General features: G+C 36.4%; 1 protein-coding gene across 1 annotated transcript in view; it reads right to left on the reverse strand.

Annotated features, from left to right (window-relative positions):
• The window catches only part of CNTLN (centlein), a 218,847-nt gene that overhangs the window by 149,660 nt on the left and 53,124 nt on the right, over positions 1 to 16,063 (reverse strand). Inside the window, 4 exon segments of the mRNA XM_085568035.1 lie at positions 7,020 to 7,119; positions 7,122 to 7,152; positions 13,797 to 13,976; positions 14,559 to 14,693. Coding sequence (XP_085424161.1) covers positions 7,020 to 7,119; positions 7,122 to 7,152; positions 13,797 to 13,976; positions 14,559 to 14,693 — 446 coding nt within the window.

The raw sequence follows: 16,063 nt of genomic DNA on the forward strand, positions 1-16,063 counted from the left end.
GGCCATCAGATAGCAATGTGGTCTTGTGCCAAATGCCAATGACATTCTGAGCTTTGAAGAGGCTACTGCTGCCAGCAGGGCAATGGAGGTGATACAGTGATACTTCCCCTCTAGTCAGAAGTTTTATGGCACATCTTGGTGCTGTGTCTGGTTCCGGGCTCCCCAGTACAAGGAGAAACATGAACATGGCTGGAGAGAGCCAATGAAGGGTCACAAAGATGATTTAAATATTGCAGCACCTGCTGCATAGAGAGCAGCACAGAATACACAGAGAGGCTGGGAAAGCTGGGTCTGCTTAGGCTGGAGAAAGGAAAAGTTCAGTGACAACTGAGCTATCAACATCTATAAATACCTGATGGCAATCTAAAAAGAAGATGCAGACAGACATCTTGTAAGTACTGCTCAGTGACAGGAAAAGAGGCAATAAGCACCAATAAACACCAGATGAAATTACAGATAAACACAGTAAAGATATTTTTATCCATTGAAAGTGTCCAAACACTGGAAGAGCCTACTCAGAGAGATTGCAGAGTCTCCATTCTTGGACATACTCAGATTGGACACTGCAGCCTGCTGTAGCTGATACTGCTGGAGCAGAGGGCTAGATCTGCTGGAGGAGCATACTACACTATCTCCACAGGTGCCTGCCAGTTTCAGCCACTCAGTGTTCTCTGTGATTCTGTTACTAATTTCCTTGTTCTGGGCTCAGCATATCCAAAATCAACCTCAAACCTCAAAATATTTATTAACATGCTTACTCAAAATATTTATTAACATGCAAACAATAAATACTCTACAAGAGAGACACCTTATCCTGTCACTGCAGCACGATAAGAATGTCAAGTCCTCAGAAAAATTTTCGTCTTGGGTGAGTATGTAACAGAAGAAATAACCAAAAATTACTAATTTAATGTAATGAGTATAGTGAGTGGCATTTAACATATAAGAGCCATTATACACATGCACACATATGTATAATATACAGGTATCTATACATACATAAAGATATATAAAAATAAATACATCTACATATAAATTATATGTAAATATGTATAGATATATTCATATAGATATACATATACAAGCACTTGGTGATAAAATGTTTCAACATAGTATACACTTTAAAGAAACACAATTTTAAGAAAAAAGTTGCCATGAGCAACAGCCATTGAAAAAATAACAGTCAGCTAAGACCCAAATTGCAACACTTAAGTCTACTTTTTTCCATCACCCCAAATATCTTATAAACTAACTGTCATGGTTTAACACTGGCAAAATGCCAGTGCCCCCATGAAAATGCAATCTCTCAATTAAATGCTGTGAAATGCAATCGAGAACAGAGCAAAGCAGGCCCAAGCTTAATAACAGATAAAAAACTTTATTAAGCTACTACTATAAAAGAAAAAAGAAAGGAAAAAAAAAAAAAAACCCACACACAAACATCAAAATTAAAACCTTGCAAAGCATTCCTCCTCACACCACCCAACTCCAACAGGAGTCTGAGACACAGTCTGGACCCCAGTCAGGTTTCCACCCTCCAGACAATTGATAGTCAGTCCATCGAGGGAGGCAGGAGTCTCTCCTGTGCCACAGACCTCCCAGGAAACACAGCTCCACATCCTGTGCTTCCATGTCTCACATGGCACTGCCCAGAGAAAAAGTTTGCCATGGTGACCCTTCTCCTTTCCATGCACACTGCTCTCACCACCAATGCATGGATGGACAGACTGCTTTTAGGATTTTGCCTTTCAAGGATGCCCTGCCAAGAGGGGGGAAAAAACAACAGTTCAGTTTTTCATTTTTTGGGACCACAGTCCCCCCCATTTTTCCCTGGGGCCAAGGGTCTAAGAACAGAGATCTTCTTCTCTTCTTCTTCAAGCACAGGGGGCACCACTACAAATCCGCTAACTTTCCTCTGTTCGCTCCACTTCTGTCTTTTCCCAGCTGAAGCAGGTCTCTTTGGCTCACCAGCATCCTCCTAAAATACAGTCTCTCTTGGAGGAGAAGATTGGTTCAGTCTGTGGCTACCAAGGAAAAAGTCCAGCCAAAAAGCCACTCCATCGTCCCTTCCCATCTAGAATTCCTCCTTCTAACATCCCAAGGTCAAAGCTCTCTCTCTCTTCCTCTCTTTCAAATCAAGGAGCAGTGAAATTTCACACAGCTTTCATTTCTCAGGAAGAGTTAAAAGTCCCGACTGCAGGGATGGCTCGCTGCCCAGGCTCCGGCTCCCACGGGCAGCTGGGCACCTTGCGGCCCCCAGCTCTTCTCCTTCCCGTGGTGAACTGCTGACAAAACTGGCTTTTGAGAGAGAGAGAGAGAGAGAGAGAGAGAGACAGAAACTCTGGGGAGGAACGGAGACATCCCAGATTTCTCCACCCTTCCATCTGCAGGGGGCCAGCTCAGCTCCAGTCCCTCCACCCTTGGGCCTACCTCCGAAGGCCACATGGCTTTTCCCCTCCTGTACCCAGCTCGTCGCCGGGCAGGGGAAGGTCTGCACTGCGGCTGACTGGAACCAAAGAGCGAGTTCTCCTGGGAATTCTGCTTTTAACCCCTCTGTGCTCTCAGAGGCGTGTCCACTTTCAATTGGTCAATATACAAATTGACCTCTTCCTTCCAGAAAAATTCATTTTCTGTGTCAAACCACGACACTAACACACTATGATACACTGAGAGCTTTTCACTTTTTTAAGAGCAAAGTCAGCAGGTAGTACTGAGAAATAAAATAAAACACCTCTCTGTCTCTAATCTCGTATCTTAAGATGAATATAGTGGGAGATGAAATTTACAGAAAGTGACCTGCACTCTTCAAGGAACAAGAAAGGGTGTGCTATGAAAAAAAATCTGGTCTTTCTCACTTCAAAATAGAAGAGCATTACTAAATTATTTCAATCCCTGAAGTAAGACTGTTGGCACAGTAACTTTAGTAGACTTTTCTTTCAAGTTGATGCTACATGAAGACACCACAAAAAAGACAGTAGCCAGACTCAAACATTTGACACCTTATCTGGTCAGTAACAATATTTAAGTCACTACCATTGCTTAGAGAAAATACAACTCTGATGCTCACAGACACTTCCTTCTACCCTTAAAACATAAGATTAAATAAAACCTTTTTATCCTTGCAGAAACTAGGGGCCTTATAGGCCCTGATTAAGGGTTTTAGAGTAACCTGTGGCTTCCCAGAGATATAAATGAAATTAATAGCTATTGTCATTCCACAAGCTATGGAATGTGCTGTGCTACAAACAGAATTAAAAACATACATACCTCTTCAGGTGATATTCATAGCTTTGTTTCACCACCACAATTCTGGTGAATATACTGGGACTTTGATCATCTCAGCTGTCCCAGTTACCAAGGGGAATACAAGATCAGTTAGGGTAATTCAAGAAATCTCTAGATCCCATTACCTGTAGTTAAAAAATACAGCACAGTGACAGGTCCTATAAATTATGTCTTCTCATGGAAATGGCATAAATACTACAAAATGGTTTGCAGCAAAGAGCAAAGAATAACCTGAAAAATCTAAAAATAGAAGAGCAGCAAAACAAGACCTGAGTAAAAATCTGACTGCCTCATAATTTACAGGACACAAGTTAACAGTGTCTGCATTGGAAGGGGTGGTGAGCAGGATGGGGGCACACATGGTGGGGGAGTAAAATTAGAAACATTATTACAGAACAAAATAGTTGGAAAATCATCAGGGATAGATTTGGACTAGATACAAATCAAAGGAATGAAGTCATGACCCACATTTCCACTAAAAATACTGGGGCAATTAATTCAAATTCAGTTTAGAATAGATTTTACTATATTAGCAGCTTCATATTTCCTGGATACTTGTGACAGCAGGGCTCAAACTTTAGTGAGTCAATCAAACCTCTACAGTTTGATGTTCAGAGCTCCACCAGAGCTGTGTCAGACCACAGAGTTCTAGACCCTGCATAATTTTAAAGCAAAAATCACCAAGCTTGACAACATGAAAATGTTACATATAAAATACATAATGGGAAAGGTTATATATGGAAAGGAAAGGTTACCATGGACTCTAAAGAGATACAGAAAAACTGTACTAAATTAAAACATCAAAAATTTAACAAGAAAATGCATTTCACGGGTAATTCAGAAGTTTGAAATTAAATCCAGTAAGGTGAATAATGCTTTGCAAAAATTAAGCCAAAAAAGAAAGGTAATGGCTTCTTGAAGACATTCACTATACAGGATATATCCTGTAAATACTGTTTGGTCACTGGTCCTAGAAAACTTATCTTCCACACCTCAAAAGTATGTAACAGATTTTATTGACAAATAGCAGTATTTCCAAAACCACTTTGTTATTCTGTAGAATCAGAGTTGTACTGGAGTATTTCTTCAAAGTTTGATCCCTTCTAATTTGCTGAAGAAAACAATTCTCTTGCTGTCTACAGACACATCTACTGTTAAACTAAAAAAACCTCTTGCCAACAAATTGACAGGTATGCACAACACAGGAAGTGGTGAATGCACAAGAAGCACAGCACTAGCCCATATGTATATATTCCCTTGGAGACTTCCTTCTAAAACTGCATTTAGCACACAGGGTAAAAAGTTTGGACAGTATTACCAAGGTGTCAGCAGTAGGTGTATTTTTCTGAATCTGCCTATGCAGTATAGGAAAGACACCAAATGAAGGGAGCCAGCTGCCTTTCTTTCTTTCTTATTCTAGAGCTTGTTTCTAATAATTTCAGTTGTGTTCCTGCTCTTTTTTCACAGAACGAGAGGGTGGGAAAAGTAGAAAAGCAGCAAACAGGGAGACAGAGCACTGGGGAGAACAGACGCATTTGCAAGTCAGATTGTCTTTTTCAGCTCTGAAGTTTGAAATTGATGATGAGAAACTGAAGATACTAAGGAGGATGGAGTATGTTCCATACAATTTGTCCAAGAATTTTCTGCCAGCATCAAATGACGACCAAGCATTCAATGTGATACTTCCATAAGACAAAATTTTAAATGGATTTTTTAAAAAAATTACCATAAATGGGAAAAATTAAGTGCTTTAATCATTAAGTCAACACAGTCATAAGATAGAAAGACTTAATTTTCTCCTCAGAGTTTTTCCTCTAACTGGGGAGTTGTAATTAATTTAAATAAGGTTGTGTTCTTTTTACAAAGACTTGTATAATTTTGACACATTTTTTAAATTGAGAAATAACAGAAAAGTAATCTTTTCTGCACACTGACATCTCAGAAGATAAGGAGAAATTACAGTATTCTATACTATAAAAGTACAGAATACTTGCAATTCGTAGTATGTATTGCTAACTATTGAAACTGTGAATTTTACATAATATAAGCGTAAGCCTTCTTTCTTCATAACAGAAATGTCAACAAGAAACTTGTAGCTGAAGTTCATTGAGAAAGATTGGAAGACAACTAATGATCAAACACATATATACAGACATGTGAAACATAACTCACACTCTAGTGATACCCAAAAATACTATTACTTATTGCAATACCACTAAATATCTAGGAAGGAAAACATTAGAGCACACAAAACCCCCCCATATGATTGATTTACCAAACTGTTTTCCATAAATTTAGAGGATTAGGTATATGGAAAAACATAGAAGAAGACTTCATTTTAAAATAAGTGTTGTCTACATCTCTTTATTACTTCATGTTCAGACCTTATGTTCAAAAGTGTCTTTGTTTTACTTCTATATTTTAATGAAGTGTTTGTGCCAAATTCTAAGAGGTTGTTGTGCAAAGAATATCAAAGAATTCATTTTGAGAAATTCAAAATTCAAAGATTTGGCCAACTCAGATTGCAATATCTGAAGCTGAAATCAGCAAGCAGTAACTTTGCAAACTTGATTACCTGACTCTAAAATGCCTTCTTTGCTGTCCCCAGTCCTCACACATATATATTTTTATGAGAATAATTTCAGGAGATCAATTCTATTAGTCCATTGCTGAATTTCACAATTCCATTCATTTCTTCTTTCAACACAATTTCTGAATAAGCTTACGTATGTTTATTGACTTTTTAAAACCCAATTGGTTATTCTTTTAAACACAAAAATCATTTTTCTTGTGAAGACAACATCTTTCTTGTAGAGATTTCAACATGACAAGCTTTCAACATTACAATTTAGTTCAGATGCACCAAAAATCATATTTCTTGGTTTCTGTTAGTTTGGTTTTTTTTTGAAAAAACACTTATATATTGACTCCCTCCAGAAAGTTTATTTGTGCTTAGAAAGTAAAGAGGAGTATCCATACCAATGATTTCTACTTCCAACTGCAGCTCTTCAGGCAAAACCACCATTTAAAGGAATATTGAAGGGAATATTATTAATCTAATACAGGTATGAAACAGTGTGTATGCCTCTGAAATTAAGAAGTAAAACATAGACAATTTCCTGACAATTGACTTAGAGTTACCAATTATCTTCTCACATTGCCTTAATTCTGTGGAATTCAGTAGTCTTTTCAATTCATATCATTCATTCTGTCCTTTAGTTCTTTTCCAAGATAAAAATAATGCAGCACAAATTTTACAGATTCAGTGTAAAGAAATAGTGTGTGAGACCTAAGATAAAGCTTAAATCACTGCACTCTAAACTTTAGCACAAGTCTATGCAGACTTTTGCTGACTTGTCAGATTTGACTCTAATTAAAGTTACACTTAGCCTTAAAGCTTTTTCAAGTTTAGGGTGTTTAGCCTCTCATTAGTTCATGCTACTAATCCTCTTGTTACTTTATTACTTTCAGTTGAGATTGGTAGCTCTCTGACACAATGAAAATTACAGAACTATAATTTTTAAGTCTGTCACTACTAATAAACAGGTAAAATATACAAGATAGACATATACACATGTATCAGGAAGAGTCTACATAAACTGGGAGACTTCCATCTTGTGAACAGAATGGTAAAACACACTGCTGCACAAAAATATCTTCAATTCACTGCTTCCTAACTGGAACAACAGTCTTTTTGGAAGGATTCAGACTTAAAGTTATTATGAAATACTTACTTAGCTCTGACCACATCACAATCCTTTTGGAAAAATTCTTCCTGTTTCACATCTACCTGAGATGACAAGTTACTGCATATACTGTGCAACTTTTTATTAGTTCTCTTGTCTCTGCTAAATCAGTTTCCAAATTCTGCAAAGAAAGCAAATGAAATGCATTAAAAAGAAATAACTAAACTCTACTATGCAAGTTATCTATGTACATATATATATGGATGTGCCCATACATACATGCATACATTTATTGCAGTCTAAGCCAATACATACAGGTAAGTATATGTACACATATGAAATATGTGAAATGACAGGAAAAAAGGTGTTTTTCAAATTTTAGGTGGCTATCTTTTCTTTACTCTAAGAAGTTTTCCTTAACTCAGTTGCTGGGTGGAACGAGGAACCTGAATCAAAACTTTGCAAAACATAGTTCCCTATTTAACTACTAAACTGATTAACCTTGTTTTCTATGTAGAAGTTCCTAAAAAAAAACAGCTATGCATTCATTGTTTTAACTTCTCACAAAAATTCACAACATCATATACATGAACTAAGAATCATAGATACAGATTCATTTTTGACACTGCCTGTTAAATCTGTCCTTATTTTGCATTGCTTATTCAGTGTAAAGAATAGTTTCTTCAGGAAAAGAAACAGCATACCAGATAATTTCTGAAAGTGCTCACTGAAAACAATGCAAACAAGCAAGGGTCTGCCTTTTACCATAAACCCTACTGTAGAAGTTAGTCAGCAAACTGCAAAGGTGTATTAGAGCAGCAAGGCAGCTTACTCAAACAAGACTTCAATGTCTACATACAACTTGCTGGAGTTCCCTAAGAAGAGCACATCAGTCCTTACAAAGCTTTATATGATTATTCTCCCCAGAGTGTTTTGAGGCAAGAATGGAAATATGAATATTACAGCAATATCAAGAACAGGATTTCAGATGGTGGCAACAGCCTTATACCAGCTTTGGTATTATGCTACTCACAGATGCAATCACTCATTCTCAGCAAGGCAAGTACTCCATGATTCATTAATAATTTAAAATAAAAATCTCCTCTTAGAATATCATCCCTAATCTACTGCCAAGAGTATATTTTTTTCCTTACATACAGACTTAAAGAAATAAGAAAATTATTTTTCCCTTTCAGCAATGATACCTCCAATACTGAGGTTATCAAAATATTTCTATAACTGAAAAGTGAATAATTCAATTCTAAATAAATTAAATTCCTTAAAACTGTATTAAAATGTCTTATAGATATTTAGATGTATCAGAAGTTTACGACAATCAAATTCCTTGAAATTGATCATGTCCTATTAATAACAGTAACACTGATATAAGGAAATATCAAAATTAACAAGTGAATGAGGTAGGAAATGAATGTGTTTCTTGACAACTATAGGATACATACCTGGTGTACATGAATGAATTCATGTACAGTAAATAAGCCACCATTCAAATCAAAGGCTAGGTAGAAAAATTTAATTTTTCCTTGAATGATAAAAAAACTCAAAATGATAGGAGACAGTTCACTATCAACACAATTTTTTTTAAGTGTAATAAGGTATTTATAACTTTCAGACAAGTAGGGCTTCTCCTCAGTATTTTTTTCCTCTGCAGTATTGAATATGTGAACAAAAATTGTAATAGTTCATATATTCTGTGAATAAATTCTATTTGCCTATTTCTAATACCATACTATAGAGTTGCAGGTTTTTCATGGAAGAGATGAAAGTAATCTAGCATTACTAATGCTTTAAGTTCCCATCATCCATTGCAGAGTACAATACAAAGAATATGTAACATTATTTTGTCATAAATAAAACTTCAGAAGTTATCTAATGGCAGATTTTAAAATTAGAAAAAAAGTATCTTTCAGTACTTCATTTGTGATATATTTAACTTCAGCTTTTGGTTTCAAGTAAGAAATTAATCAGGTCAACCTTTTGAATATATTTTGAAAGCTCAAGTTTTTGGACGCATTACTGAAGGAGTAAAATAAGAAAAAATGGGAAAAAAAAAACTTGTTATACAAATACCTTAGCTACTGAAATACCATATATTGATGTACAAAACTTCAGCTGAATACTGACATCTAAAATAGCATCATAGAATGGTTTGGGCTAGAAAGGATCTGAAAGGTCATCTACTTCCAAGTTCCCTGCCATGAGCAGGGAGATCTCCGCACTAGGTCAGGTTGCTAAAGGCCTTATCCAACCTGGACTTGAACACTGCCAGAATCTGCTCACTCCCTGGGCAACCTGTTCCAGTGTCTCCTCATCCTCATAGTAAAGAATTTCTTCCCAATCTCTAACCTAAATTTCCCCTCTCTCCCACTCCTCCTTGTCCCATCACCACAGTTCCTGACAAAGAGGCCCTCTCTGGTTTCCCTGTAGGCTCTGGTCAGATCCTGGAAGGCTGCTATGAGGTCTCCACACAACTTTCTCTTCCTCAGGCTGGACAGCCACAACTTGCTCAATCAGTCTTTGTAAGGAAGACTCCACTCCCCTCATGGCCCTCCTCCAGGAATGCCATGTCCTTCTCGAGTTAGGAACAAGAGAAATACACAGAGCACTCCTGATGGGGTCTCGTAACAGCACAGTAAAGGGGGAAAATCACCTCCTTTAACCTGCTGACACATCTCTTTCAATGCAGTCCATGACAAGGATTTCTGGGCTGCAAGTGTACATTGCAGGCTCATGTTGAGTTTTTCATCAACATCATATTTTTGACCATGAAATAACCTGCAATATTTTACACTCAATTTCTGAGAATCTGCATTTTTAAGATCATGAAGAATTTATCACATTCTGTTCTTGTTGATTCAGTAGCCAAAAAAGTTCATTGCATAAACTTGCTATGTAAATTTGTGAAAATTTACCTAGCAGAAATACTCCTAATCTGTGTTTTCAAAGTACAGTTAATTTCAATGAAGTGTTTAAGATTCAAACTTTTACAGCCTATAAGAAAAATGCTACTTGAAACAGCCAAAACATCGAATAATTCATTTATAGAAGAGAGAAAATGCATATTTATAAAAGACACAGTACAAGACAGTAAGAAAAGGTGAACTTAAAAGAACTTCAAACATGAAAAGCATAAGAAAACCAAGGCATGAGGAAGTACATTTATGCCCATTATGGAGTCACTATGAATTAACACAACAGTTTTGTTATTTGTAGCTCCAAACCCTTTGAAAGTCACTTTCAAAGACAGTAGCTTTGTTTTCTTGTTTTTTCCTATTATATATTATGACAGTGAGGGTAATTTTTCAAGGTCCTATCTTAATAAAATTCTCATTTTTCAGTGGAACTAAAATCCCAGGCTCCTCTTGAGAGAGATGGCTGTTTCTTTACAAGTTCCAGCCTTCAGACCTCAGAAACTTCAAAAGTACTGTGCTAACTAGGAATTAACAAAAACAACCAACCAACCCACCAGTAAGCAATTCCATTATCTTTTACTTCACCTCCACTTAAAATCTGCCAGGCTGACATTTTTTCATCTACATACAAAGCCTTTTGTGACTTCAGTTTGGGGAAAAACATATTCATTTTGATACTAAACAATAGTTTAAGTAACCTCCACCTAAAGAACAACCAAATAACTCAAATAACTAACTGATTCTTACATAGGGAGACAGCTGGCTGTTTAACAACTTTTTTATTTGTTCACTTTCAGGACATATAGAAAGCTAATACATTAGCTCTGGGAAGTACAAAAGAAGCACAAAAAGTCCTGAAGAACTACTTTACGCAGAAAGCAAAGACTTAAGTCAACTTTCTGTACACAGTACATTATTTATATGAAGGTACATACAGAAAAGAAAAACACTATTGTCAGCCTTTTAGACACCTTATCAGGTATCCTCCTGTTTACCTGTCTCACACTGACTTCAGCAAATATGACAAAACTTAAAAGAAATGTTCTTTAAAAGGACAAATTATCCATAGCAGCTTTTTCTTTCTCTCAATTTGAAGAAGTTGAATTTTATACCCAGTTATCATAGGTTACAATAACAATCAGTCTTCAAAAGTGAGAAGTGGCACTTTTATTCAATGGAAATGGTTTACAGACAGGAAAAAAAAAAAAAGGCGAACACTTTAGCCTTTTTACAGGTGACTACTTTTCCTAAGAAGTAATCTTTGATTTAGATCTTACATTTCTACCATCTAATACACATTTTAAAGGCAATGTTGGGCTAGCTTAATTTGATAAGGATTCTTTTTATTCTGTCAGAGGAGGATAAAATCTGTATACAACACATCTTTAAGACTGTTAAATGCCATGTTTATTACTGAAAAACATGTACAAAAAGATGCTGATTCAACTCCCAAATTAAAGGGTAAGAGGCAACCAACATTCTCAGCACCCCTGGATGCAGCTAATTTCAGGCAATGGATGTGTACCAGTAAAGTTTTCTCAGGTATCTTCCAACACATCCACTCTCATTAACTCACACTGAAGTCTGTCTCTAGGCACAAACTTCTGGGGACACCTTGGAGAAGACTTAGGCAAAGACAATATTAAGTACCTCTGCTGAATCTATCAACTTTTGTAATTAATTCATCATTCCACTTCAGCATTAGGTCTCCATTTTCCTTGTTCAGTTTTTCTCTGATAAAGCACTTCAAAGAAATTCTAGTTGTATCAGTCATTATTTGCAACTCTCAACTGCACATAGGTTACCACCAACCTTCCGTGTCCAGACAATATTTCTAAACTCCCCCCGCTAAAACTTTCACTGTTTCCACTTCCTGAATACTATTTTCTATATGCATCCTACACCAGAGTCTAGTGGTGAGATCTGTTTAGCCAAGTTATCTCCTGAGACATCCACTTTTTTCTAAAGTGGACGATACTTGGGCGTGGAGGAAACTGTCTTTAAAGACATTATAGTTTTTTCTGCATTCTTTACCCTTCAAAAGTGTTTCTCACAGGATTCCACCTACAAATTCCCTGAACATCTGAAGACTCTGCTTCTTAACTCCAGGGCTGTACAGTGCTACTTTCCTTCAGCACTGTCTTAAGGTCTTGGCCTTGACAACTTGATGGTCATTATAACTAAGACTGCAAATGATTATTATCTTCTTAACAAGTTCTTCCTAGTTTGTGAACAGCAAATCCAACTCTGTGGTATATCCCTGGCTGTCTCAGGCAACATCCATCCCCAGAAGTATTCTCTTTCACACTCTAGATACCAACTTAACCTGCTTATAACACCCCTCTGAAATACCAACACTGCTAATTCCCATCCCTACAATCGCCCCGCTCTTTCATTCATCAGCATGCCACATCAGCCAGGAAGATAGAGACATAAAAGTTATTCTGACTGTATTGATTAAAGGGATGGGTAACAGATTTTCAACAACTTGTCTGTAATAGATAGGGACAGGCGAATGGAAGATTTCGGGATGTGACGGAAAGCAAGACCCTTCCCCCTCACCCTGCAATATGTTACCCATTACCCCCAAGACATGCAACCTCACCTAACTCAGTAGTTTTCCACTCCTTACTAATCCTGGAAGACCCTACCTTCTTCCTTTGATGTAGCAAAGTCCCCCTAGACTATTTAACCCCATGAGATAAGATAATAAACGCCATTTGACCATCCACCACATTAATGTCTACATATGTCTGTAGCCCGAGTAGCCTAGGCAAAACCAAGCCACCATGCTATTCCTTACAACCAGGTCACCTTGCCTTCCCCTGAAGGCAACACTTCTCCAATATTACAAACACTACATTTGACAACTTAAAAATTATTTTGTCAGTTTGGCACTCACTAGATCTTTCTCTCCTAAGAATAAACAAATCATTTCTTGTCCTAGGATCTAGAATCCTTTCATCATGACCAGTCTGAAGAAGCCAATTTGCAAGAACTTTACTTCCCATGTTAGGAGAGCTGAATTAAGCTCTTCCAAAAGAGTTTCCATCACAACAGTCCAAAAATTGCTAGTGCAGGAAAAAAAGGGCATTTTTGGGAGAGGCATTAATTAGATAGTTATTGCAATGAATGTACTTTGATAATGTAAAAGAACACAGCACTCTAAGTGTACATTCATCATGCAAACAAAAAGAATCCACTGCCTAGATGTGTATATAAGCAGCTGTTGAACTAAGATTAACCATGTTTGTGGCTCATTTCTTGGAGGAATTTAAAAAACACTAGCCAGTTTCCACTTTCCACAAGAAAACAGGAAAATGTGTGATTTAAATAAAAAAAGGCTCTGTACAGTGTATTCAGTTATTTTCTTTTTTGCTTTATCACAAACTATGAAAATAACTTTTTAATGTATTATAAGCAATAATAAGAAGCCTCACAGAATAGAGACCTTTGGAGGCTAGGGTGCAATTTATTTGGAACTACATATTCTTCCAAAACAACAAAGATTAAGTCTACTGCAACAAGATTATAGGTAAGTAAATTACAAATCAAGAAAAAAAAATATGGTAATACTTTTAAGCTTTTATTATTTCACATTCATATATATATATATATATATATATATATATATATAAAGTCTCAAAGTACAGCCTCTTTTATTTTTTAATGATTACATTTTAAGATGACTATTTGAAGTCAGATTCCTGCTTTGCAGCATCAATTTTTTAAAAGCTGTGGGTCTTAAGTAATAGAATGCAAATGAATGCAAGTCCCCACTGGTATATTTGAATATATAACTATATAACTTGCTATTTAAAGAAAATAACTTGTAGTGAAATATCTGGAGAAGTTAATTCTCAAATAACATCCAGGAGTCCGTTCCACTTCATACCTTTATTCTGATATTATTGCCAGATTTTTCTTTTTTCCATTGTGCCTCCTGCTTCCTCAGTTTCTCCAGGTCACTTAGCAGGTCAGCACAGCATATATTTAATCCCTTCTTTTTCTCCTCCAGGTTTTTTATAACCAGTCTGTTTTGCTCTTCCTTCTTCTGTGCACACTCCTTGGTGTCCTGTAGAACAGTACCACAAGGGCCGATAAACAAAAAAGTGAGAACTAATCAGCAAATATAAACTGTGCAGTTTTACTCTCACAGCAGCTTCTATATTTGATGGCCAAGGTCACCTGTGCACTTTTATTGGCCTCTTTCATGCAGGTGGAAGGGTCATATTTTTTAGCTGGATGACAGCTTTGATGAGTACACATTTGCAAAGAGCCCATTAATTGATCAAGCTGCCTTTGATGCTGTCCCCAGCTATTTTTGAGACCCACACAGACATATCCTCCCAGACCTCAGCTTTATCAATTAATAATGCCAGTCCCATCAGAATCTAATTACAAGAAGCCACATCTTCACACTTCTACTTTCTTTGCTCCATTTCCATCATTAACTATTTATCTGAAAGTTATAAAGCTTGGATTCTTGGCTTTAAAGCATCTTTCTCAGTTGGTATGTGAGAAAACAGTAAGGTATAGCAAGGCCTAAGGCAATTTTTTCTCCAAGCTTGTCACTTTCTGTGCCACAAAGGCTGACACTGCTTAAAGAACTACTTCAAAGCTACAGTCTTATGAAACTCTGTACAAGTCAATATACCTTAAGTTCTTGGCTTTTATCTTTAAATTTCCGGTTCAAGTTACCAAATTCATTCTTCAAACGGGCATTTTCCTCATCCACAGCACTTTTTCTCTGCATTAAGCTGTTTATCTCCTGCTGCTGTCCTGTGAGCCTCTATTTAGAAAAAAAAAAACCAAACCTGTTCATAGACAAAAAGCAAGCACAAAAGAGCATGCATGTTCTGTCTTAAGCCTACAAAACGTAACTAGCTGATATATGCAGTTCTTACAGCATTATTTTAATTCTATTAGTACTTTAATCATACTCAAAGCTGAAGGACTGTAAGACACAGTAAGGCAAATGAGGAAACAAATACCCTGCTGCTACCGAATAAAGAAGCCTATAAATGCAGAATATAATGGAAATTACTCAGTGAAGCTTATGTAATAACAGTCATTTACAGAAGTTGTACTTGTGTTTATAGAGTAAGAATGCATTAGAATACTGTTTAACTTTTACTTACAGCACATCAAAAATCAAACCAGAGCTGAATTCCAAATCCCACAAAATTTCCAGACTTTGTCACAGTAAACAGAAATTACTATTGAGTGAGGTTATCAAAATTATTATGATACAAAATACTTTTAAAGATAATTAAGTTTGGCTGAATTTGCAGCTCAAGGAAAATAACACAACATTGCTCATCACATACTATGCGTTAGTTCACCCACATACAGAAAAATCTCACTGCCATAAAATAAGAACTTTAAGTTTCTTCAATAATTTCATTTGATTCTCATGACACTTGCATTAAACACCCTCATTCTTCAATGCCTATTAGAACGCTGTGTTTTTCTCCAAGAGTCTGCTTTAATTCCACATTCTGTTTTGTCCCATCTCTTTCTAAATCAAAAGGACTTTAATCTATAATATTCTTCTAGCAGTGACACTATAACTGTGGTATGAAACTGATAAAACTTTCATGTCAGTACAGCAGTGCAACTGCTTTGCTTTTAATACACAAGCTAAAATCAAGTGTGTATAGAAACATTAAAAATCATTAACAAGACAATAATCCTCTAGATTATTCTACAATACATCTGATGATATATGGGAGTTTCCAATGTCTAAAGCTTCCATCTGGTTCATAAGTATGTCAGACAAAAAAATAATGAAATGAAAATATGCTGAGCAAAAACACGTAAAACAGTACATATGAAGTCACATTACACCATTCAAAAGACAAAACATTTGTTCTTTGATATATTATTACACTTATGGTAATAAACTGTTTCTGGTAGAAATGATTTAGCTGAATCTTTAAAAAGGTATGTGTCCACATTACTATGGAAAGCATCAGTAATTTTGTTTGTTACCCTCCCACTCCCCAGATCCTCATGGAATTGGAGTAAGCAGCTCCTTCGAGTCTTCCTTCTAGCTCATTACTACTTACTTAACATTTATCAAAACAAAAGTCTGTACTTGGAGACAGCCTTAAAACATCATTAAAAATCTCACCTATCTGAAAAAGACTCTTGGCTCTG

The sequence above is a fragment of the Lonchura striata genome, chromosome Z (genome assembly GCF_050655825.1).
Source record: "Lonchura striata isolate lonStrDom1 chromosome Z, ASM5065582v1, whole genome shotgun sequence".
Classification (NCBI taxonomy): domain Eukaryota; kingdom Metazoa; phylum Chordata; class Aves; order Passeriformes; family Estrildidae; genus Lonchura; species Lonchura striata.